Source organism: Gymnodraco acuticeps, unplaced genomic scaffold, assembly GCF_902827175.1.
Source record: "Gymnodraco acuticeps unplaced genomic scaffold, fGymAcu1.1, whole genome shotgun sequence".
Classification (NCBI taxonomy): Eukaryota; Metazoa; Chordata; class Actinopteri; order Perciformes; family Bathydraconidae; genus Gymnodraco; species Gymnodraco acuticeps.
Window position 1 is genome coordinate 98,439 of NW_022991672.1, and position 24,001 is coordinate 122,439.

General features: G+C 41.9%; 1 protein-coding gene across 2 annotated transcripts in view; it reads right to left on the reverse strand.

The window, feature by feature from the left end:
• Positions 1–1,455: 1,455 nt before the first annotated feature.
• LOC117534507 (plasma membrane calcium-transporting ATPase 1-like) overlaps positions 1,456–24,001 on the reverse strand; it is a 50,517-nt gene continuing 27,971 nt past the window's right edge. For both annotated transcript variants that reach the window (XM_034198715.1, XM_034198716.1), the window contains 11 exons: positions 22,867–23,108; positions 22,354–22,591; positions 16,807–16,986; positions 16,527–16,614; positions 16,159–16,265; positions 15,121–15,312; positions 12,870–13,083; positions 11,649–11,860; positions 5,305–5,412; positions 3,732–3,920; positions 1,456–2,545 (listed from right to left, as the gene is read on the reverse strand). In XM_034198715.1, coding sequence (XP_034054606.1) covers positions 2,180–2,545; positions 3,732–3,920; positions 5,305–5,412; positions 11,649–11,860; positions 12,870–13,083; positions 15,121–15,312; positions 16,159–16,265; positions 16,527–16,614; positions 16,807–16,986; positions 22,354–22,591; positions 22,867–23,108 — 2,136 coding nt within the window. In that variant the 3' untranslated portion in view covers positions 1,456–2,179. The remainder of the gene's footprint in view (positions 2,546–3,731; positions 3,921–5,304; positions 5,413–11,648; positions 11,861–12,869; positions 13,084–15,120; positions 15,313–16,158; positions 16,266–16,526; positions 16,615–16,806; positions 16,987–22,353; positions 22,592–22,866; positions 23,109–24,001) is intronic.

Sequence of the window (24,001 nt, forward strand, 5' to 3'; positions counted from 1 at the left end):
TTCTTTTTCTACTTTTCTAATTAAGGCCGGCAGCCACTGCTGCTGTGCTGTGCTTTAATTATTGCTTGTCAAGTTCAATATCTTGCTAACTTTACCAAACTACCGTTTTGTTGTTTATGGGTTACAATTTATAACTTGACGGTAAATAATAGAACAACTAAAATACACGTCAGAGTTATGCTCTTGTGTTGTATCGGTTATTTGTCTTTAGTCTTTGCAGGGACTAAACTGTATCAGATCATCCGATTTCCAATGGTTAAAGTGATTAAAGTATTCAGAATCTTCACTTGAGTTAGAGTGATAATACCACACTGTAAAAATACTCAATTTGCATCGAGAATGGTACCTGATTAAAAGTATTTAACGACGATCAGGAAAATGTATTGTAATAATGAATGTGATAACATTTTGAGCTGGAGAACACACGACTTACTGGTTGAACTGGGCAGCTTCCAGTGTGAAGCAGGAACCCTGTGCAAATCATCCACCAGGGAGAGCTGTTGTTTCCTGCAGGCAGCTCAATCACATTCAGCATCAGTGAGGACCATTACATTACATGTCACTTGTTAAACGCTTTTATCCAAAGCGACTTACATACTCAATACTGTGGGCAATCTCCACAGGAGCAATTTGGGTGAAGTGTCTCAGGAACACAACGACATGCTGACTGCAGTGGGGTTTGAACCTGTGACCCCCTGATCCGAACACCAACGCACAACCCACTGCACCACACGCCTCCCATCAAAGGTGGATTGTAATTAACTCTATGTACTAAATACTGAACTTAAAGGTAGGGTATGTAAGAATGGAGAAAGCAGCTCGAGTGAGCTAGAATTTGAAAGTACACAACCTAAACAAATCTGCCACTTCCTTCAGACTTCCTCACAGAGCCCCTCCTCCAACACACACGAACGCGCACATGACCAATGAGGGCACGAGATAAGTTTGTGCACAGATGGAAGGCTGACAGGCAGGTAGGCCATCCAGTTACTTTAGCCGGGCCGGCTCAGATGATTGGTCGTGCTTTTTACAGCGCCACGGCTTCCACAGATGAAATATTTGTATATATTTATTGTCAAAGCATTTCATGTATTCATTGCTATCGGGATGTTAAGAGCATTCCATGGAATATAACAAGTGTTTCTGAAGTGAATTACCTACCCTACCTTTTAAGATTTGCACTTCCACTCAAATCAACTTCTGCTCCACACTCCTTTCCTGTCAGGTGAAAAACAAGTATGTTTATGATAGGCGAAATATAGTCTTCTCTTGGATCAGCTGGAAAATGCATTGCCACGAAGTTGAAAACAGGCTGTTTTTCTGAGAAACTCTTGAAAAATGACTCTTTAGAGATACGTGGGTCTCACAGGACAAAGATACACACAATTGATAACTTGATAGAATGTGGTGCAAGCTGTAGATTAATTGACCCACAGCAAATAAAGGAGAACTAGATGGTGTCATAAATACATTTTAAATGGTGCAGAGCTTTGAAGGTTGATATGAAGGTAAAATCATCAGTTTCTCTGTATTAACTGAAACATTTATTGTTCTGTCTGATGTGACAAATCTCCCACTCTGTTGTTGTTTTTAAAATGTAATTACTTTTGGTTTTAACATCTTTTGAAACGACAACAACCTATAACGTTTTTTTTTACAAAAATACTAGAATAAAATCCAATGAATAAACAATTACTTAAAACTTTTCTGTCTACAAACACATATTTTTGTAAGAACAGCCCCCCCCCCATCCTCATCAAAGGTGACAGACTAAACATTTCAGTCACAGATCCTCAAAGTTAAAAACGTGACACAAAACTAACTTGAATTAGCTCGTTGATGACAAACTGAAACTACGTCTGAACACCAACATCAATATTTACAGATCAGAAACGGATTATTGATCACCTTACAAACACGTCTTCTTCTAAACAACAACTGCAGAGTTCATGTCTATAGTAAAAATAAAGAAACTTGAGTCCGTGTGAAGCTGCACCGCCGCTCAGTACACAAACACAAACACAGCGGAAACATTTCTGCTTCCTGGATTCTAAAAACCGGCAGGTGAACTCCTGACGGGAACCAATCGAAACAAGTTTTTAAAATGTATTTTCGTTCTTTCGGAAGAACCAGAACTCTCGTTGAGACATTCGTGACAGGAAGTGGTTGTATGTGGGCCTCAGAGTGACGTCTCCAGGCTGTGCAGCGGGCTCCCCGGACACGGAGGTAACCCGGCTGAGTTGAGCGCTGCCAGGCCGGGAAGAGGGATCCTGCGCTCCGTTGCGTTGTTGTTCTGGTTGGGCGAAGTCGGGAGCGTTAGCTGGGGCGACGGCTCGGTCTCTGGCGTCGGAGGAACGGTGGAGTTTCGTTTGGTCGGGGGTTCGTCCTCACAATCGGCCTCATCGATCAGGGGGATCTGAGGCATCGAATCTTGGATATGGAACTCCGGGTTGCTCATGAAGCTGTGGATGGAGTTGCGAGACTCGACTGTTTCGAGTCCTTCGTACGGAGATAAGGTGTCTCTGAAGGCGTTCACTACACGGATCTGAAAAACACAAAGGAAAACTGTTAGAAAAATATCACTCGTCACCGGCTTGAGCTTCAATCTCAGGATCCACGTATCTGTGATCCTCTCCAGAATGGAAGTAGTCATCACATACAGAGCATCAACTAGTTCCTGAACAGTGTCCTTCACATGCTGATATCCAAGAGAGGGAGTTACACAGTCACAAGATGGAGGAATAGAAAGCAGTATTCAATGTTTACTTCAGATTAGCTCCACGTCAGAAATGAGCATGCTTGTCATATGTCCATCTCCATAGAGGCTGAATCATCATGTTAATCACATAGCTATCATATGCCTCAAACAGTCCTGATGCTCTTCTAGGTAATCACACATCCTGTCATGTTCACAGCTACAGTTGGGATACCTTTGTTATCATGTTACACTCATATTGGAAGAGGACATACAGTATTTTCCCAACAAAAACAGTCAGCAGAAGCCATTACATGAAAAATATGTTGTTGTCAAATCCCCAGGAAGTCTACTACAAAGTAGTGGCCACACAGTGGTACTACACCTATGTTCTAGTCCGTGACGTAATTGCGTTCGAAAACACAGTTTTCCATTCACTTACTGGGAAAGAGATGTCTTACGAACACTTCTATAGCCCTAATTTGAAACATTAGGGTCTAAAGGTTGTATAATGCGTTATAAGAGTTATTTTCCCTTCATTAATTTGACAGAAAACTCAAGTGAATAATCACCCATAGTCTATGGGCCCAAGCCCCTGGGTACTTCTTTAATCTACAGTCAGTGCATTTTTGTCTTAATGCGCCACTGAGAAACTTTCATAGGAATAAATGGACACCGGCTTCAACGCTGCATCAAGTTCTCTTCTGCAAGAGTAGTACATTCAGGAACACTAAATGAAGGAGTTACATTGTCTTTCAGGTCTTCTGTTGATTCTGCTCCTGATCTGAACTCTGGTTCTAATTCAACCAAATAAATGAAATAAATTCTCCTAGCTGTTTTATGAATAATCAGCCAATGAGCAAGTCCTCCACCAACTTCTATTTTTCCACATCTGGTAATCCCGACCACCTAAACTGATAGTCCACGATACAAACTAAAGTTGGAACTATTGAGGAAGAAGGTTAAGTTATCCATGTAAATAAAACAATCAAATGTAAAATAAAAGCAATGAAAATGCTAAAGATGAGTCCAGTACCTGTGTGGAGATGCGGTTGAGTCCTCTGCACCACAGCACCTGTCCCCTCTTCAGCTCCATCTCAGCGTGGTCGATCTCGTCCAGGTCGTCCATGTCCTCCAGCTCCTCCTCGGGGATCTCGTCCTGCTGAGTGCCGTGACCCGCCGTCTTCAGGAACTTCAGCCAGCCGGTGGGAACACTGGACACCACCTGAGAGGAGGACACACACAAAACACACTGCAGTCAGACAACAGCAATTCCTGTGGGACCTCAGTATGTTTCCACCTGAGGGTGAGGTTATCTGCACTGTAACTTTGTATTCATGTATTTTATACCTGTGTTATTCTATATTAGCTTGTCTTGTGTTTATTTTACTCTCTTTGCCTTTTAATGACTGTTTTTAAATCCCATGTTTCTGCTGCACTATTTCTTAATGTTCTTCAAGGTCCCCTATTATACTGTTTTTCATCAATATATCACAGGTCTCAGATATATCCAGAGCCTGTCTCTGATTGGCTCTAAACACCAAACAGATCATTGCAGCATTACCCATAATCCCCTCTGTTTCAGCCCTGTTTCCAAAGTGCTGATTCTCTGTCTGTTACTTTAGATGAAAATAAGGAGCCCCTCCCCACGCCCCTCTGAGAGAGATTTGGTTACAAAGAACTCTATGGTGCTCTAGGAGGAGATTCAGGTGATAGGGGGGGGGGGGGGGGTTACCTTGGTTGGTGATTGGCTAATGGTTACACAAGACAAAACATCGTTATGACATCATAAAGTGGCCAAAATCTGATCAGCTCATTTTCAGACAGGTTTTTATAGAAATGGATCAAAAAGAGAGAGAATCTTTGTTCCTGAAACTTTCAGAGTCTCTTTACACAGAGGGGACACATGTTGATGTAGAAGAGACATGAAGAAGAGTGGACACATGTTGATGTAGAAGAGACATGAAGAAGAGGGGACACATGTTGATGTAGAAGAGACATGAAGAAGAGGGGACACATGTTGATGTAGAAGAGACATGAAGAAGAGGGGACACATGTTGATGTAGAAGAGACATGAAGAAGAGGGGGACACATGTTGATGTAGAATTGGAGAAGAGGGGACACATGTTGATGTAGAAGAGACATGGAGAAGAGGGGACACGTGTTGATGTAGAAGAGACATGAAGAAGAGGGGACACATGTTGATGTAGAAGAGACATGGAGAAGAGGGGACACATGTTGATGTAGAAGAGACATGAAGAAGAGGGGACACATGTTGATGTAGAAGAGACATGAAGAAGAGGGGACGCATGTTGATGTAGAAGAGACATGAAGAAGAGGGGACACATGTTGATGTAGAAGAGACATGAAGAAGAGGGGACACATGTTGATGTAGAAGAGACATGAAGAAGAGGGGATGCATGTTGATGTAGAAGAGACATGGAGAAGAGGATTTTACATAATAGGTGACATTTAATTTCTTAATGTTTTCAATTTTTGTAAACCACTTTGAATTACCTTCTGTCGAAAGATGCTGTATAAACAAACGTGCATTGCCTTGCCTTACTCTCCCATCACTTCCTGTCTCATATCAAATGAAAGTGCCTCACCTGTCCCCACAGCAGGCTGCCGATACCCAGGAAGATGCACCACAGCCACTGCTCCATGTTCAGAGACACACAGCTGAACGGTTTACCACCAAACTGGACGATTAGAATCTACAGGAGGAGAGAAAAACATCGTCATACAGAACAGAAATGAAATCCTTTAATGTCATTGTACAAACATATACAACAAGATTTTGGAGTCAAACCCTGAGTAACGACAGCAGACAAACATTAAAAACACTCTAGTAGGGCAGACGAACATAAACACTTATCCAGTGGGGAATACATAGTTAATAGCAATGGCATTAAAAGCTATAAAGTGCATTAAAAACATACATACAATGCATATGAGTTAGGTAATTAAAAGATATTGAACTTAGGACTGTTGGGCTAGCAGCCTGGTGGCTCAGGGGAAGTTTTTGAGTCCCTGTATCAGTTTGTGGGAACAGTTTGTGACCTGGTGGAAGTTGTAGGTCAGTGAGAAACTCTATGATTCAGCCTACCATAACAACATAGTGAGGCTGGCAAACAACATGTCTTTGACCAAAACAATGTCCTGAATACTGAATCTGAATTCATACCATCGAATTGGAGCTACAGGGTATTTGATGAAGTAAGTCTGAAGCATTATTTATTGCACCAGTCAATCAAGTTGTTTTTCAGCGATTATAATGTTATGTTAAAGGTCCCCTATTACACTGTTTTTCATCAACATATTATAGGTCTCAGATATATCCAGAACATGTTGTAACATCCCGTCATGTCTGCTAAATCATTCATGTCATGTTAATCAGGTTCATGTTATTGTTTCACATTTAGTTCATAGACCAGGTTAGATTTATGTTTAGTCAAGTCTTTTTGTTCACCTGTCTAGTCCTGTCATTGCACTTCCTGTTTTATTTTGTACTTGCCTCTTGTCTCTCATTTCAGCCCCCCTTACTTCCTCCCTTTGTGTGTGTCCCCGCCATCGTCAGCGTCTGCCCCGCCCCTGATTGTTTCCACCTGTTCCCACTTACCTCATGTATAAATAATCCTGTCTCCCTTTGTCCTGTGCCAGTTCGTCTTGTGCCATTAAGAGAGCCAGCTTTTCACGCTAAGAGTTTTTGTACTATGTGATCATAGTCAAGTTTATTTAGTTTGTAGTTTGCTTTGCTATGTTTTGCCTCTCAGGAGTGATTTTTGTTTGAACTTTATACTTATTCAAAGTAAAGACTTTTTGAACAACAAACTTTCTTTTGAGTCGTGCGTTTGAGTCCAAGTGTCTGTCAAGGTTCCTAACATATGTCTCTGATTGGCTGAAACACCAAACAGATCATTGCAGCATTACCCATAATCCCCTCTGTGTCCGCCCTGTTTCAAAAGTGCTGATTCTCTGTCTGTTACTTTAGATGAAAATAAGGAGCCCCTCCCCACGCCCCTCTGAGAGAGATTTGGTTACAAAGAACTCAATGGTGCTCTAGGAGGAGATTCAGGTGATAAGGGGGGGGGGGGGTTACCTTGGTTGGTGATTGGCTGATGGTTACACAAGACAAAACATTGTGATGACATCATAAAGTGGCCAAAATCTGATCAACTCATTTTCAGACAGGTTTTTATAGAAATGGATCAAAAAGAGAGAGAATCTTTGTTCCTGAAACTTTCAGAGTCTCTTTCCACAGAGGGGACACATGTTGATGTAGAAGAGACATGAAGAAGAGGGGACACATGTTGATGTAGAAGAGACATGGAGAAGAGGGGACACATGTTGATGTAGAAGAGACATGAAGAAGAGGGGACACATGTTGATGTAGAAGAGACATGAAGAAGAGGGGACACATGTTGATGTAGAAGAGACATGAAGAAGAGGGGACACATGTTGATGTAGAAGAGACATGAAGAAGAGGGGACACATGTTGATGTAGAGGAGACATGAAGAAGAGGGGACACATGTTGATGTAGAAGAGACATGAAGAAGAGGGGACACATGTTGATGTAGAAGAGACATGGAGAAGAGGAGACACATGTTGATGAAGAAGAGACATGAAGAAGAGGGGACACATGTTGATGTAGAAGAGACATGAAGAAGAGGGGACACATGTTGATGTAGAAGAGACATGAAGAAGAGGGGACACATGTTGATGTAGAAGAGACATGAAGAAGAGGGGACACATGTTGATGTAGAAGAGACATGAAGAAGAGGGGACACATGTTGATGTAGAAGAGACATGAAGAAGAGGGGACACATGTTGATGTAGAGGAGACATGAAGAAGAGGGGACACATGTTGATGTAGAAGAGACATGAAGAAGAGGGGACACATGTTGATGTAGAAGAGACATGAAGAAGAGGGGACACATGTTGATGTAGAAGAGGGGACACATGTTGATGTAGAAGAGACATGGAGAAGAGGGGACACATGTTGATGTAGAGGAGACATGAAGAAGAGGGGACACATGTTGATGTAGAGGAGACATGAAGAAGAGGGGACACACGTTGATGTAGAAGAGACATGGAGAAGAGGGGACACATGTTGATGTAGAAGAGACATGAGGAAGAGGGGACACATGTTGATGTAGAGGAGACATGGAGAAGAGGGGACACATGTTGATGTAGAGGAGACATGAAGAAGAGGGGACACATGTTGATGTAGAAGAGACATGAAGAAGAGGGGACACATGTTGATGTAGAAGAGACATGAAGAAGAGGGGACAGATGTTGATGTAGAAGAGACATTAAGAAGAGGGGACACATGTTGATGTAGAAGAGACATGAAGAAGAGGGGACACATGTTGATGTAGAGCAGTGCTTCTCAAAGTGTGGTCCGCGGACCACTGGTGGTCCGTGAGCGCCCCCTAGTGGTCCGTGAGTATATTGGTAACATTTCACATTTGAAATAAATACATTTATTTAAGTTTTTCGCACTCTCGCGGGAATATCTCCGCAATGGAACGAGCTTAAGTTTCACTTTCAATTGCATGATATAGCCCAGATAAACACCTTCATCACACATGTTGCCACTTGTTTGTACAATTTTCAGGCGATTTTTAAAAAACGATGTGTTTTTGGATATTTGTGGAGTTAGGTGGTCCGCGAGTGTTTTTTTATTGGTTAAGTGGTCCTTGGTATGAAAAGGTTTGAGAAACACTGATGTAGAGGAGACATGAAGAAGAGGGGACACATGTTGATGTAGAAGAGACATGAAGAAGAGGGGACACATGTTGATGTAGAAGAGACATGGAGACGAGGGGACACATGTTGATGTAGAAGAGACATGGAGACGAGGGGACACATGTTGATGTAGAAGAGACATGAAGAAGAGGGGACACATGTTGATGTAGAAGAGACATGAAGAAGAGGGGACACATGTTGATGTAGAAGAGACATGAAGAAGAGGGGACACATGGAGACTTCAACCTCCAGACAGGGAAGATAGACAAACTAACATCTCTGTTAACCGCCTTTGCTTTCTCACTGTCTCCTTCCCCACCAACTCATAAAGCTGGCAATGTCCTTGATCTCATATTCTCAAGGAACTGCGCTACTTCTAACCTCTCTGTAAACCCGCTCCACACATCCGATCACTTCTTCATTTCATTCTCTCTACCCCTTTCCAAACAAAACAAACTAATCTCTTCTCATCCTGCACCTGTCCGCGGTAACCTTCGTTCCCTCTCCCCCTCTACCTTTGCCTCGTCGGTGCTCTCAGTCCTCCCTTCCACTGACTCGTTCCAACTCCTGCCTCCAAACTCTGCTGCAGAAACTCTCCTCTCTACTCTCTCATCCTCTCTGGACTCTCTCTGTCCTCTCACATCTCGGCAGGCTCGTCAGTCCCCTCCTGCTCCCTGGCTAAATGACGCACTGCATGCTAATAGAACCGTCCTTAGGGCAGCAGAGCGGAAACGGTGGAAATCCAAACACCGTGATGACCTCCTAACCTATCAGGCTCTCCTCTCCTCTTTCTCTGCTTCGATCTCTCAGGCAAAAAGCACTTTCTTTCAAGACAAGATCCAATCTTCCTATTCCAATCCCAAAAAACTATTTTCCATCTTCTCCACCCTCTTGGACCGCCCCAAAGCCCCTTCCCCCTCCTCCCTTCTGTCAAGCGACTTTGTTACCCACTTTGAAAAAAAGGTTGATGATATTCGCTCTTCTTTTTCTGACTCACCTTTACTCACCGCTGGGTCACCAGACCCTCCTTCCACCCACACACTAACCTCCTTTTCCCCTCTCTCTCCAAGTGAGGTTCTTACCCTCATTACCTCTGCCCGCCCTACCACCTGTCCTCTGGAACCTATCCCTTCAAACCTCCTTCAGACTATCGCTCCTGATATTCTACCGTTTCTCACCCATTTCATCAACACTTCTCTAACTTCTGGTCACTTTCCAAACAGTCTCAAGGAGGCAAGAGTAAACCCTCTCCTAAAGAAACCCACTCTCAACCCGTCTGATGTTATAAACTACAGGCCTGTCTCTCTACTCCCGTTCCTGTCTAAAACACTTGAACGCACTGTCTTTTAAACAACTCTCCTGTTATCTCCATCAGAACAACCTTCTGGATCCGCACCAGTCTGGTTTCAAGGCAGGTCACTCCACAGAAACTGCTCTCATTGCTGTCACGGAGGAACTGCACACTGCCAAAGCAGCATCCCTCTCCTCTGTCATCATCCTATTGGACCTGTCTGCTGCATTCGACACGGTGAATCATCAGATCCTCCTTCGCACTCTCCAAGAACTTGGAGTTTCAGGCTCTGCACTTTCCTTCCTCACCTCATACCTCAAAGACCGTACCTACAGGGTAACTTGGAGAGGGTCCGAGTCCGACCCTTGTCAATTAACTACAGGGGTCCCTCAGGGCTCTGTTCTTGGTCCCCTCCTCTTCTCCCTGTACACAAACTCGCTCGGATCTGTCATTAGCCCGCATGGTTTTTCATACCACTGCTACGCTGACGACACCCAATTAATTCTGTCCTTTCCCCGCTCAGAGACCCAGGTCGTCGCACGCATCTCTGCTTGTCTAGCTGACATCTCTCTGTGGATGTCTGCTCATCACCTCAAGCTCAATCTTGACAAGACTGAACTGCTTTTCCTTCCGGGAAAAGATTGTCCCACTCTTGACCTAACAATCAACATCGGCACCTCAGTTGTTTCCCCGACTCAGACTGCAAGGAATCTGGGTGTGATACAGCGGCTCGTCTGGTCTTCAACCTTCCTAAATTCTCCCACACCACTCTCCTCCTCCGCTCCCTTCACTGGCTTCCGGTAACTACTAGAATCCACTTCAAGACACTGGTACTTGCTTACCATGCTGCGAATGGATCTGGCCCTTCCTACATCCAGGACATGGTTAAACTCTACACCCCAGCGCGTGCACTACACTCTGCATCAGCCAAACAACTCGCTGCACCCTCGCTGCGAGGGGGACCCAAGTTCCCATCAGCAAAAACACGTGGGTTTGCTATCCTGGCTCCAAAATGGTGGAATGAGCTCCCCATTGACATCAGGACAGCAGAAAGCCTGCACATCTTCCGGCGCAGACTGAAAACTCATCTCTTTCGACTCCACCTCGAGCGTTAGAATTACTAACAAAGAACTGCTAACAGAGCACTTATATACTAATAAAGGACTGGCTTATCTATAGCCAGTTGAGTAGCACTTGAAATGTTTGGCTCTATGAAACCTGATGTACTTATATGATTCTGTTTTCTTCAAGGTTGTGTCTTCCTGGTCGAATGTACTTATTGTAAGTCGCTTTGGATAAAAGCGTCAGCTAAATGCAATGTAATGTAATGTTGATGTAGAAGAGACATGGAGAAGAGGGGACACATGTTGATGTAGAAGAGACATGGAGAAGAGGGGACACATGTTGATGTAGAAGAGACATGAAGAAGAGGGGACACATGTTGATGTAGAGGAGACATGAAGAAGAGGGGACACATGTTGATGTAGAAGAGACATTAAGAAGAGGGGACACATGTTGATGTAGAAGAGACATGAAGAAGAGGGGACACATGTTGATGTAGAGGAGACATGAAGAAGAGGGGACACATGTTGATGTAGAAGAGACATGGAGAAGAGGGGACACATGTTGATGTAGAAGAGACATGAAGAAGAGGGGACACATGTTGATGTAGAGGAGACATGAAGAAGAGGGGACACATGTTGATGTAGAAGAGACATGGAGATGAGGGGACACATGTTGATGTAGAAGAGACATGAACAAGTGGATATTGCATAATAGGTGACCTTTAAATGTCTATTTCCTTGTATTCATGTCTTAATATTTCCCCTTGAAGGAAGAAACATTTCCGACTTGATCTGACTATAAAGTATTATCGTATCGTAGATGTAGCTCCGCCCCTCACAGCTCACCTGTAAGATGAAGGTTCCCAAGAGGATGGAGCAGAAGATGGGGTTCTTGAAGACGCCGTCAAACACGTTCCTCTCGCCGTGGATCTTGCGGGCGTTGAGCTCGTTGAAGATCTGCATGAGGACAAACGTGTTGAAGACGATGGTGTAGTGCTCGGAGGGCGGCGCGTGGAGGGGGGCGTACCTGCCGCTGTCGATGTTGAACACGTTCTCACCTGAGAAAGAGAAGGTCGAGTTAACCCAGTTAATCTGTGTCCAGGTTTTTATACAAGAATACATTTATTGTACACTGAAAGAAATGTGGACAGAGATTCAGAGATGGCAAAAGTACACATATCCTCTACTCAACTAAAGTGTAAAGAAGTATGGGCTTTGAAATGTACTTAAAGGTGGGGTATGTAAGTTTGAGAAACCGGCTCGAGATCGCTAGAATTGGAAAATACACGACCGGAGAAAATCTGCCACTTCCTTACAGAGCCCCTCCTCCAACACACACGAACGCGCACATGACCAATGAGGGCACGAGATAAGTTAGTGCCCAGATGGAAGGCTGACAGGCAGGTAGGCCATCCAGTTACTTTAGCCGGGCCGGCTCAGAATATTGGTCGTGCTTTTTACAGCGCTACGGCTTCCACTGATGACATTTTGTTATGGATTTTTTGTCAAAGCACTTCAGATATTCATTGCTATCGGGATGTTAAGAGCATTCCATGGATTATAACAAAAAGTGTATCTTGAGCCGGTTTCTCAAACTTACCTACCCCACCTTTAAGTAAAAGTAAAGAGGCTTTGAAATGTAGGCTACTTAAGTAAAAAGTACCCATAACTCCCAGCTGTTTTAAAGAGTACCTGACCTCCCTTTATATTAATAGAACAATAATGTCATTGTTAGCTAATGAATGTTTCCATGCTGAACAACGGCAACATGACAACGTTTCCATTGGTCCCTCTTCTTTAGAGAAGACCAGGAAATGATGGATACACGGATCGTGTTCAAATCAATAGGCACGCAATGACTCTAAATAATAATGATCACGCATCAAACACACATTCAAACTAAAGGAACCAGCTGTTTGGAAAATGTAAGAAGTAAAAGTAAATAGTTGTCAGAAAAATAAGTAGTGGAATAAAGTACTGATACCAGAAAAATGTACTTAAGTACAGTAACAAAGTATTTGTACTCCACTACTTCCACCTCTGGTGAGATTTACTGCATTCACTGACCCAAGAAGAGGAGGGTGAAGATGACAGTCAGCTGGTAGATGGCGTGTCCGAGGATGTTCTTCATCATGGTGCGGGAAACGAGCGGCTTGTTGCGTCCGTATGGGTCCCGGAGCAGCAGAGCCTCGGTGGGCGGCTCGGTGGCCAGAGCGAGCGAGGCGAAGGTGTCCATGATGAGGTTCACCCACAACATCTGCACCGCCTTCAGAGGGGAGTCCTGGAGACACACATGGATATGATGTATGAGGAAAATAATAATTACAGGTCGCATATTATTCTGTTTTTCATTGATATATTATAGGTCTCAGATATATACAAACATGTCTCTGAAGTGTTTGGCTCCGAATACAAAACAGATCATTGCAGCATTACCCATAATCCCCTCTATTTCAGACCTGTTTCCAAAGTGCTGATTCTCTGTCTGTTACTTTAGATGAAAATAAGGAGCCCCTCCCCACGCCCCTCTGAGAGACATTTGGTTACAAAGCACTCAATGGTGCTCTAGGAGGAGATTCAGGTGATAAGGTGGGGGGGGGGGGGGTTACCTTGGTTGGTGATTGGCTAATGGTTACACAAGACAAAACATCGTTATGACATCATAAAGTGGCCAAAATCTGATCAGCTCATTTTCAGACAGGTTTTTATAGAAATGGATCAGGACCAAAAGAGAGAGAATCTTTGTTCCTGAAACTTTCAGAGTCTCTTTACACATGGTGATGTGTAAAATATATGAAAACTTGGATTATGCGTAATAGGTGACCTTTAAACAGTATGAAAATACCTGTTTCGCTGATGATAGATTGTTGTGTTGAATTTTTAGATGTGTTTTTGTGTTACATGTTACTGTAAGTATTGGTTGTGAGCAGCTGTGATTGACAGACCATTGTTTTTTGATTAAGGGGTAAAATAGGACTATCTTCTCCCTGCTCCTTTCCATCATGGGCTACAAAGTCAGGCCAGGAGCCACTAGATGTTCTGGTTGCAGACGCTGTTGGACTATTAAGATAGGCTTCTGTTATTTCCAGAGGTGGGAAGTAGTTGAGTGCAAATACCTTGTTACTGTACTTAAGTACATTTTTCTGGTCAGTACTTTACTTCACTACTTATTTTTCTGACCACTTTTTACTTCTTACATGTTGAACTCAAATACCTGTACTTTCTACTTCTCACATGTTGAACACAAATACCTGTACTTTCTACTTCTCACATGTTGAACACAAATACCTGTACTTTCTACTTCTTACATGTTGAACCCAAATACCTGTACTTTCTACTTCTTACATGTTGAACACAAATACCTGTACTTTCTACTTCTCACATGTTGAACACAAATACCTGTACTTTCTACTTCTTACATGTTGAACACAAATACCTGTACTTTCTACTTCTTACATGTTGAACACAAATACCTGTACTTTCTACTTCTCACTTGTTGAACACAAATACCTGTACTTTCTACTTCTCACATGTTGAACACAAATACCCTGTACTTTCTACTTCTTACATGTTGAACTCAAATACCTGTACTTTCTACTTCTTACATGTTGAACACAAATACCTGTACTTTCTACTTCTCACTTGTTGAACACAAATACCTGTACTTTCTACTTCTCACATGTTGAACACAAATACCTGTACTTTCTACTTCTCACATGTTGAACACAAATACCTGTACTTTCTACTTCTCACTTGTTGAACACAAATACCTATACTTTCTACTTCTCACATGTTGAACACAAATACCTGTACTTTCTACTTCTCACCTGTTGAACACAAATACCTGTACTTTCTACTTCTTACATGTTGAACTTCAAAATACCTGTACTTTCTACTTCTCTCATTTTCCAAACAGGCTGGTTCCTTTAGTCTGAATGTGTGTTTGATGCGTGATCATTATTCTTTAGAGTCATTGCGTGCTTATTGATTTGAACACGATCCGTGTATCCATCATTTCCTGGTCTTCTCTAAAGAAGAGGGACCAATGGAAACGTTGTCATGTTGCCGTTGTTCAGCATGGAAACATTCATTAGCTAACAATGACATTATTGTTCTATTAATATAAAGGGAGGTCAGGTACTCTTTAAAACAGCTGCTAGTTATGGGTACTTTTTACTGAAGTACATTTCAAAGCCTCTTTACTTTCACTTGAGTAAAGAAGTTAATCTTTTACCAGAGTATTTTTACTTCTACTTGAGTAAAGGATGTGTATACTTTTGCCATCACTGGTTATGTCAGTGTTTTCAGTGTCTCTCACCTGGGTGATGCAGGCTCCGGTGAAGGCCACGGTGACGGCCACCACGTTGACGGTGAGCTGGAACTGCAGGAACTTGGAAATGCTGTCGTAGACGTTCCTGCCCCACATCACAGCCTTCACGATGCTGCTGAAGTTATCGTCTGTCAGGATGATGTCCGACGCCTCCTTCGCCACGTCCGTCCCCGCAATGCCCTGCACAACACAGCAAGGGTTATAAAGTTATAAACCTTCCACTTAACCCGTACATATCCGGGCTGCTGAGTCTATTGAACGTTTTAATCTCAGCTAAAAACTCACCTCTTTGCCCTGGCTTTAGTTCAACATAACATTTTAACATTTGAATGTGTTTTTATATGTTATAAGTTATTGTACTTTTGATCATGTTTTTAATCATTGTTTTATTATTTCACTCCCATTGTGTTATTTTATATTGTATGTATTGCCTGTACAGCACTTAGGTCCACTGAGGTTGTTTTCAATGTGCTATATAAATAAATAAAGATTGAGATTGAGATTCTGAACCTGTCCGCTGTCTGTTTGTACGTGATGAATGATCTAAAACCATCAAAATGCTTTTCACACAATTTCGATTGGTCTCACTATCCCATTGAGAAACAGTAAGTGGGTGGATAGGGAAACCGTCGTTTAAATCTTTCTGAGAGGAATGGATAAAATTGTTGATAATAAAAATGTTAGAAATCACAATAAATCATCAAGTTTAAGTAATTTGAATAAACAATAGATTAACCTCCAAGCTGCTCTGTTTCAGAACATGTCAGGAATATTTTTTAAATCTAGAATAATCTGAAGATCTGGGGGGCGGAGCCACAACAAAGCGAACAGGAAGTTCAATGTTCTGATGGACATTTGTTTGTTCTTTAATTGTATATATATATCAATACACTAAGAAATAAGTCCAAACCTTTTAAGAAGTGCTCTGAGATTTTAAGAGTTAATCAGATATTAAAGATTGTTCTCACTACTCGATGGGAAATGTTACAAAGTTTGCTAAAGGCAGCAGTCTGTTGAAATCCTCACCATAGCGAAGCCGACGTCTGCTTTCTTGAGGGCGGGGCCATCATTTGTTCCGTCTCCAGTTACAGCGACGACCTGACGCTTCTCCAGCACAGTGCTGTCGATGATACCTGAGAAATGACAAATGAGACACAAACGCATGGACCAAATCAGGACGAAAGCTACTCTGACGGACCTTAAAACCACCTTAATGCCAGTTTTCTCCACTGCGATGAGCCGTTGATTTCATTTGATATCAGGGTTCACAAATCATGCTTTGTTTTCTATAGATTTTGAAAAAAATTGATTAAAAAAACGTCTCAATCATTGCCTGTTTGGCTCTTTGACTATCTGTGTCCCTCAGGTCTCTTTGTCCTCCTATAGTTACTAACCTTTGACCAGAGTGTGTTTGTCTGTCGGAGAAGATCTGGCGAGGACTCTCAGCTTTGGCCAAATCTTGTCGATACGCTCCTGCTCAATCTGTATAAAAAGAGAGAAGACATAAATATGAAGCATTGGTTGCAAAACAGTTATTCATATAAGTTTAGCAGACCGATAGCCAGAAGGAGCTAAAACTGTGAAGTTGACCTGAGGGTGGAGCTAGAAGACATCTTATAGGGTCTTTCAATCTGAAGTACTGTATTAAAATGTGAATTAGAAACCGACACGGACCTCTCCCTGCTCGTTGCGGATGCGTCGGTTGAACTCTTTGCCGTCCATGCACAGGAAGTCGTCTCCAGGTTGGATGATGCCACATTTGGTGGCGATGGCGCGGGCGGTGTCGATGTTGTCTCCGGTCACCATGCGGACAGTGATCCCTGCCCGCTGGCACTTTCTGATGGCATCTGGGACCTGATGGGAACAACCAAAGAAATGTAGATTTAAAGGTCACCTATTATTCAAAATCCACTTGTTCATGTCTCTTCTACATCAACATGTGTCCCCTCTTCTTCATGTCTCCTCTACATCAACATGTGTCCCCTCTTCTTCATGTCTCCTCTCATCAACATGTGTCCCCTCTTCTTCATGTCTCTTCTACATCAACATGTGTCCCCTCTTCTTCATTGTCTCTTCTACATCAACATGTGTCCCCTCTTCTTCATGTCTCTTCTACATCAACATGTGTCCCCTCTTCTCCATGTCTCTTCTACATCAACATGTGTCCCCTCTTCTTCATGTCTCTTCTACATCAACATGTGTCCCCTCTTCTTCATGTCTCTTCTACATCAACATGTGTCCCCTCTTCTTCATGTCTCTTCTACATCAACATGTGTCCCCTCTTCTTCATGTCTCTTCTACATCAACATGTGTCCCCTCTTCTTCATGTCTCTTCTACATCAACATGTGTCCCCTCTTCTTCATGTCTCTTCTACATCAACATGTGTCCCCTCTGTGTAAAGAGACTCTGAAAGTTTCAGGAACAAAGATTCTCTCTCTTTTTGATCCATTTCTATAGAAACCTGTCTGAAAATGAGCTGATCAGATTTTGGCCACTTTATGATGTCATAACGATGTTTTGTCTCGTGTAACCATTAGCCAATCACCAACCAAGGTACCCCCCCCCCCCCCCCTTATCACCTGAATCTCCTCCTAGAGCACCATTGAGTTCTTTGTAACCAAATGTCTCTCAGAGGGGCGTGGGGAGGGGCTCCTTATTTTCATCTAAAGTAACAGACAGAGAATCAGCACTTTGGCAACAGGTCTGAAACAGAGGGGATTATGGGTAATGCTGCAATGACCTGTTTGGTGTTTGGAGCCAAACACTTCAGACATGTTTTCTATATATCTGAGATATATAGATTGATGAAAAACAGTATAATAGGGGACCTTTAAAGAAACTTGAATTAGAAAAACTGTTCCTGTTGATAAACTCAGAATGAAGGCTTCCAGATATCAGCACAGATATCAGCATCTTAAGCCATCGTATGACCGCCGGTGGAGTTTCTCAGGCTCCGGCAGCAACTTCGTGAGCGGCAACTTCGTAAGGCACTCGTGAGGGCATCTTGTCAAATCGTGTCATCTTCGTGTTATCATCGGTGCATTCACCCTCACTCTGATCGGGGCGAATGCCCGATGGCACCGATGATAACAAGATGCCCTCACGATGGCCTTACGAAGGGCACAATTGACACACGAATTCAACACGAAAATGAACCTTCGCAAGGTCCTTCGGCAATTTTTTGGCATGCCAAAGATTTTGCCACCGCTCACGAAGTTGCTGCCGGAGCCTGAGAAACTCCACCGGCGGACATACGATGGCTTAAGATGCCCTCACGAATGGCCCGATGTTGCTACGATCACAGCCGAATTTGAACATTTCCTTTATCGTGTGTCCATCGGGTTGTTTTATTGCACAACAAAATCATGTAAATATATTATGTAAATAACCCAATTTGTGTTCTGTGAAACTAAAAAGGATATAATATATTATTTTGAAGGACAGTTGACAGGAAGTTGTTGTTGTTATGGAAACAACATTACGGAGAAAACGTAATATTTTCTACATATAAAGACGGATAAAGTAAAGAACAAAGTCTGAAGATATCAGTACAGTATCATAGTACTGTAACAATTGTTTTTGGTACTTTCATTGCAGTTGTATGTCTTAAATGTAATGTAAATGTTGCCTTTGTGTGTGGTTCGGGGCCATCTTCGTGCGAAATTCACAATTCCATATTCGTGTGTCCATCGGGAGTCAATTTCGGGACAGTGTGACAGGGCCTTCAATGCAGGAAGACATCTTATTGGAACTTTGCTTCTTTTGAATATGTGGCCCTTCAGCTGAAATGCTCCTCTCGAGCTCTGTTCCTAAATATTTATAGACCACCCAAATACTGTGCAAGCGTTTTTGATGACTTTACTGAACTGCTGTCTATAGTGTGTATTGACTTTGACCGTCTAGTCATTGTTGGTGATTTTAACATCCATGTTGACAACCCCCAGGACAGAGGGGCTAAAGAACTGTTTTGTGTTCTTGATAGCTATGGACTGACTCAGCATGTGCACAATAAGGGGCACACTCTGGACTTAATTATCTCAAAGGGTCTGAATATCTCTAAGGTTGTGGTGACTGATGTTGCACTCTCTGATCATTCCTGTGTGTTCTTTGAGAGCTCTATTTCTGTTCACAAGAATGTTCAAAAAGAGATAACCACAAAGCGATATTTAACTGAAAATACTAGGGAAATGTTTACTCACAATTTTTCTTCCACACTTGCCCCTGCTAACATCTCAGTAAATGAGCTAGTAGATCATTTTAATTCAAAAATTAAAAGATTTATAGATGCCATACCAACTAAGGTAAGGAAGTGACTGGGAAGAAAATATCTCCATGGAGAAAGGCCATGACCGTGAGAGCTGAAAAAAGAGAGTGTCAAAAAGCTGAACGCAGGTGGCGAAAAACAAATCTCCAGGTTCACTTTGAAATCTATAAAGAGAGACTTGGCCTTTATAATTTGGAATTGAAATTTGCCCGACAGTCTTTCTTCTCTGATATCATTGCCAAAACTACCGTCGACAGACTAACTAACCCCCCGGTGTCAGTAGCCTCTGAATTTCTATCCACCAGGGCGTGCAATGATTTTGCCTTTTTCACTGACAAAATTCAGAAAATCAGACAGTCAGTGCCTCTGTATTAGGTACAGCAAATGTGTTGTCCCTATGTCCACCTAATATCAATTCAAACACCATGACACAATTCCATCAGATTAATGATAAAAACCTAGAGGACATTATACAACTTCTGAAATCCTCCTCCTGCTGCCTTGATATTATTCCGACAGGGTTTTAAAAAAATGTTTTTCATTGCATGGCCTCAGATCTACTTCATATAGTAAACAAGTCTCTTCACTCAGGTGTTTTTCCACAGGCCCTGAAAACTGCAGTCATTAAACCGCTCTTAAAAAAGAATAATCTAGATGCTTCAGTAATGAACAATTACAGGCCCATATCAAACCTGCCATTTCTAGGTAAAATCATTGAAAAAGTAGTTTTTCAACAGTTGAGTAATTTCTTGCATTTAAATAACTGTTTGGATGTGTTCCAGTCAGGCTTTCGTCCAAACCACAGCACTGAGACTGCTCTTGTAAAGGTCTTCAATTACATCCACTTAAACACAGGCAGTGGCAGAACTTCAGTGTTAGTATTATTAGATCTCAGTGCTGCGTTTGACACTGTTGACCACAACATATTACTAGACCGACTGGAAAACTGGGAGGGACTTTCGGAAACAGTTCTAAATTGGTTTGAATCCTACTTAAAGGACAGAAACAACTTTGTTTCTATAGGTAAATACACATCTGACAAATATGACATGTGGGGTTCCTCAAGGCTCCATCTTAGGACCTCTTCTCTTTAACATCTACATGCTACCACTGGCTCAGATAATGAAGAACAACAAAATAAGTTACCATAGCTATGCAGATGACACACAAATGTACGTAACAATTTCACCAGGAGACTATGCTCCAATTCAAACACTGAGTAAGTGCATTGAACAAATCAATGACTGGATGTGTCAGAACTTTCTCCAATTAAACAAAGATAAAACTGAGGTAATGGTTTTTGGAGCCAAGTCAGAACGTATAAAAGTTAGCGCTGAGCTTCAGTCTGCAATGTTCAAAACAACAGATAAAGCCAGAAATCTAGGTGTAGTCATGGACTCTGACCTGAGTTTCAACAGTCACATTAAAACAGTTACTAAATCAGCCTACTATCACCTAAAGAATATATCTAGGATTAAAAGACTAATGTCACAGCAGGATTTGGAAAAACTTGTCCATGCTTTTATCTTCAGTAGACTCGACTACTGCAATGGTGTCTTTGCAGGTCTCACTAAAACATCTATTAGAAAGCTGCAGCTGATTCAGAACGCCGCTGCTCGAGTCCTCACTAACACTAAGAAAGTGGATCACATCACTCCTGTTCTGAAGTCTTTACACTGGCTTCCTGTGTGTCAAAGAATAGATTTCTAAATACTGCTGCTGGTTTATAAAGCACTGAATGGTTTAGGCCCAAAATACATTTCTGACCTCCTGCTAAATTATGAACCATCCAGATCTCTCAGGTCTTCAGGGACAGGTCAGTTTCTGTCCCCAGAGCAACTCTTACTATTTTAAAATCCAGGCTGAAGACTTTTCTTTTTGTCGCTGCTTTTAATTGAAACTGAGCCGTTGTGTTCATCAGTAAAGTGGAACTTCTGTGTTAACTATTCATATCTTAAACTGCACTGTAACTTTTTATTCATGTCATTTGTATTCATGTACTTTTTATTCATGTGTTTTTTCTTTTAATGTTTATTTATTATCTTTTTTTTTTTTTTTTTTAATTCTTTATTTATTTGGGGTCACATTATAATACAAGTACAGTTTTTCAAATCATATATTTTGATCTTTTCTTTTTAAGGACTGTTTTTAAATGCCTTTGTCTGAATGTCTTTCATTTTTGTAAAGCACCTTGAATTGCCTTGTGTTGAAAGGTGCTATATAAATAAACTTGCCTTTGTTTCTCACATTTTACATCGCATAAACTCCATTGATACATCAAAACCTGCAGCTCAATTACTCTAGACATCTTTCATAATTCCATAAATATTAACCATAATTCTTCAAAATGTTCCCCTATTGATATAATTGTCAAACTCTTCAAACGTACACAACTTATGAACAGTTTGCCATAGTCTCTCGTTGGAAATATCCACGCCATCACACAGAGTTCATGTTTCATTGGTGAAGCTTTGCTCCGCCCCCCAAACGTTAGCTCCTCCCCCATTCATAACTTAGATACAGCATTCCCACCGCAATCTCTTCAGGAATTGCATTCTCTAGTTTGTACTTTACCCTATGTGAAGACTGGTGTTGAAGCCATTTTGCATTTCTATCTTATTTATATTTATAATGAAATATTATGAATATTTTGATTGATGCCGACTATCAATGTATTATTATGGTGGCGTCACATAGGCGTGGTTTTGGACCTTTAATAGACGACAGTTGACAGGTTTTCACGATGAGTGGAAGGCAAACTATTAATTAACTGCACGATTGAGACCGCATGGTGAAATCTGGATGAGAACATTTACCCAAGATACGTCGAATGGCTTTGAATCTTTTGTTTAAGAGTTTAGAGTTGTGTTTAGTATTTCATCAGTTTTTCTTTGAATAAACGGCAATATCTGATCATTAATGTGAATGCGCGTGTATAACAACTGGTCTGACGTACCTCAGGTCGGACAGGGTCTTCGATGCCGACCACACCGAGACAGGTGAGTCCGGTGAGGATGTGCACCTCGTCTTCCCAGTCGGGCTCTCCCTCAGCGGCGGGGAAGTCTCTGTAGGCGAGGCAGATGGTCCTGAGGCCCTGCGACGCCATCGGCTCGATCACCTGCTTCACCAGGTCTTCTCGGTTGGAAGATTTGAAGGGTTTGGCCATGCCGGTAGTGGTCAGGATCTTACAGCACCTTTAACAACAGGAAGGAGTCATGAAATCATCGTATAACTGAGCGCAGAGTTGTGTGAGCAGCGGTGTGGAAGAAGTACTCAGATTCGTTACTTAACTTGTTACAAGTAAAATTCCTTAATTCGACATCTTACTTAAAGGTCCCCAATTATACTGTTTTTCATCAATAATCTATATACTGAGGGGACACATGTTTATGTATAAAATACATGAAAAAGTGGATTTTGCATAATAGGTGAACTTTAAGTAAAAGTACAAAAGTACTCCCAAACGTACTTCCTGAGCAGGATCTCAGAGGCACCCTTGCTGAACATTCGATAGCTGCCATCGTGGTTCTTCAGCACGGTGCTCATGGACTTCCTCACCGAGTTGAAGGTGTAGACCTTGAACAGTTTCTCTTCTGGGATTTCGTTGCGGACGGCCTGGTAGTCTCGGTTCAGGTCGAGGGAGAATCCCAGTAAGGCACATTCAGTCTTGTTTCCTATTTGGCGAGGCAGCCCGCCCTCCTTCTCTGGAGGCTGCAGGAAACAGCAGCCGAGAGGGGGTTACAGCACAGCAGGCGGTTCATTTATATCATGACAAATCTTTATCTTGTGCGGGAATCAAACTCATAAATGCAGCAGCACAGGACCAAAAAACAGATTTAAACAAACAGAAAACAGATATGTTTAATGTCAAGGACCTTAGATAGAAAGAAGCCCTTCTGGAGATTAGACTGTTGTAACTTAAGGACAGGGGGTCCAACTAGTATTCTTTAGTAATGGGTTAACAATGGCAAATGTAAAACTGTCTGCAAAAGGCCAGACCAAACAAAATACAAGTATTGCTATAAAAACATTGCCAGCAGTGGAAAATAGTTGAACAGCTTAATAGGGATAATATCTAGGATACAGGATGAGGGGTTGATTTGGGATGCTATACTCTCTGACACTGAGAATGTAATGGGTTGAAACGGGGTAAAAGAAGAAGAATTAAGATGGAAATGAAAAAAATGCAAGGGCCTGGGCTGGATCTTTGGACATGATATTCTCCCCCCTGTTTACAAAAAAAATTTGACGTTTTTTGGACGGCATGCAACCTCATCAGGGGTTAAAAAAAAAGTGATAAAGATGAAGCATAAGTATTAAGAAAACTAAATAAATAGTCAAATATAAAAGCAGCATTGTGCACTATGAGGAATGTTTCGATTACTTATCACCTCGTCTCGCTACATAGTCTTGCACAATTTCATTTCTAGTCTGTTTCTTCTTGCACTATTATTATTATAATTTGTTTTATTGTTTTATGTCCTATATATACACACAAAAAACTGAAACTTTGACTTAATGTATTAGGTCAACAGGTCTCAGGTTAGTTGAAAGCAATAATATTAAGTTTAAATAAAACATGTTTAACTTTTGTTAATTTGTTG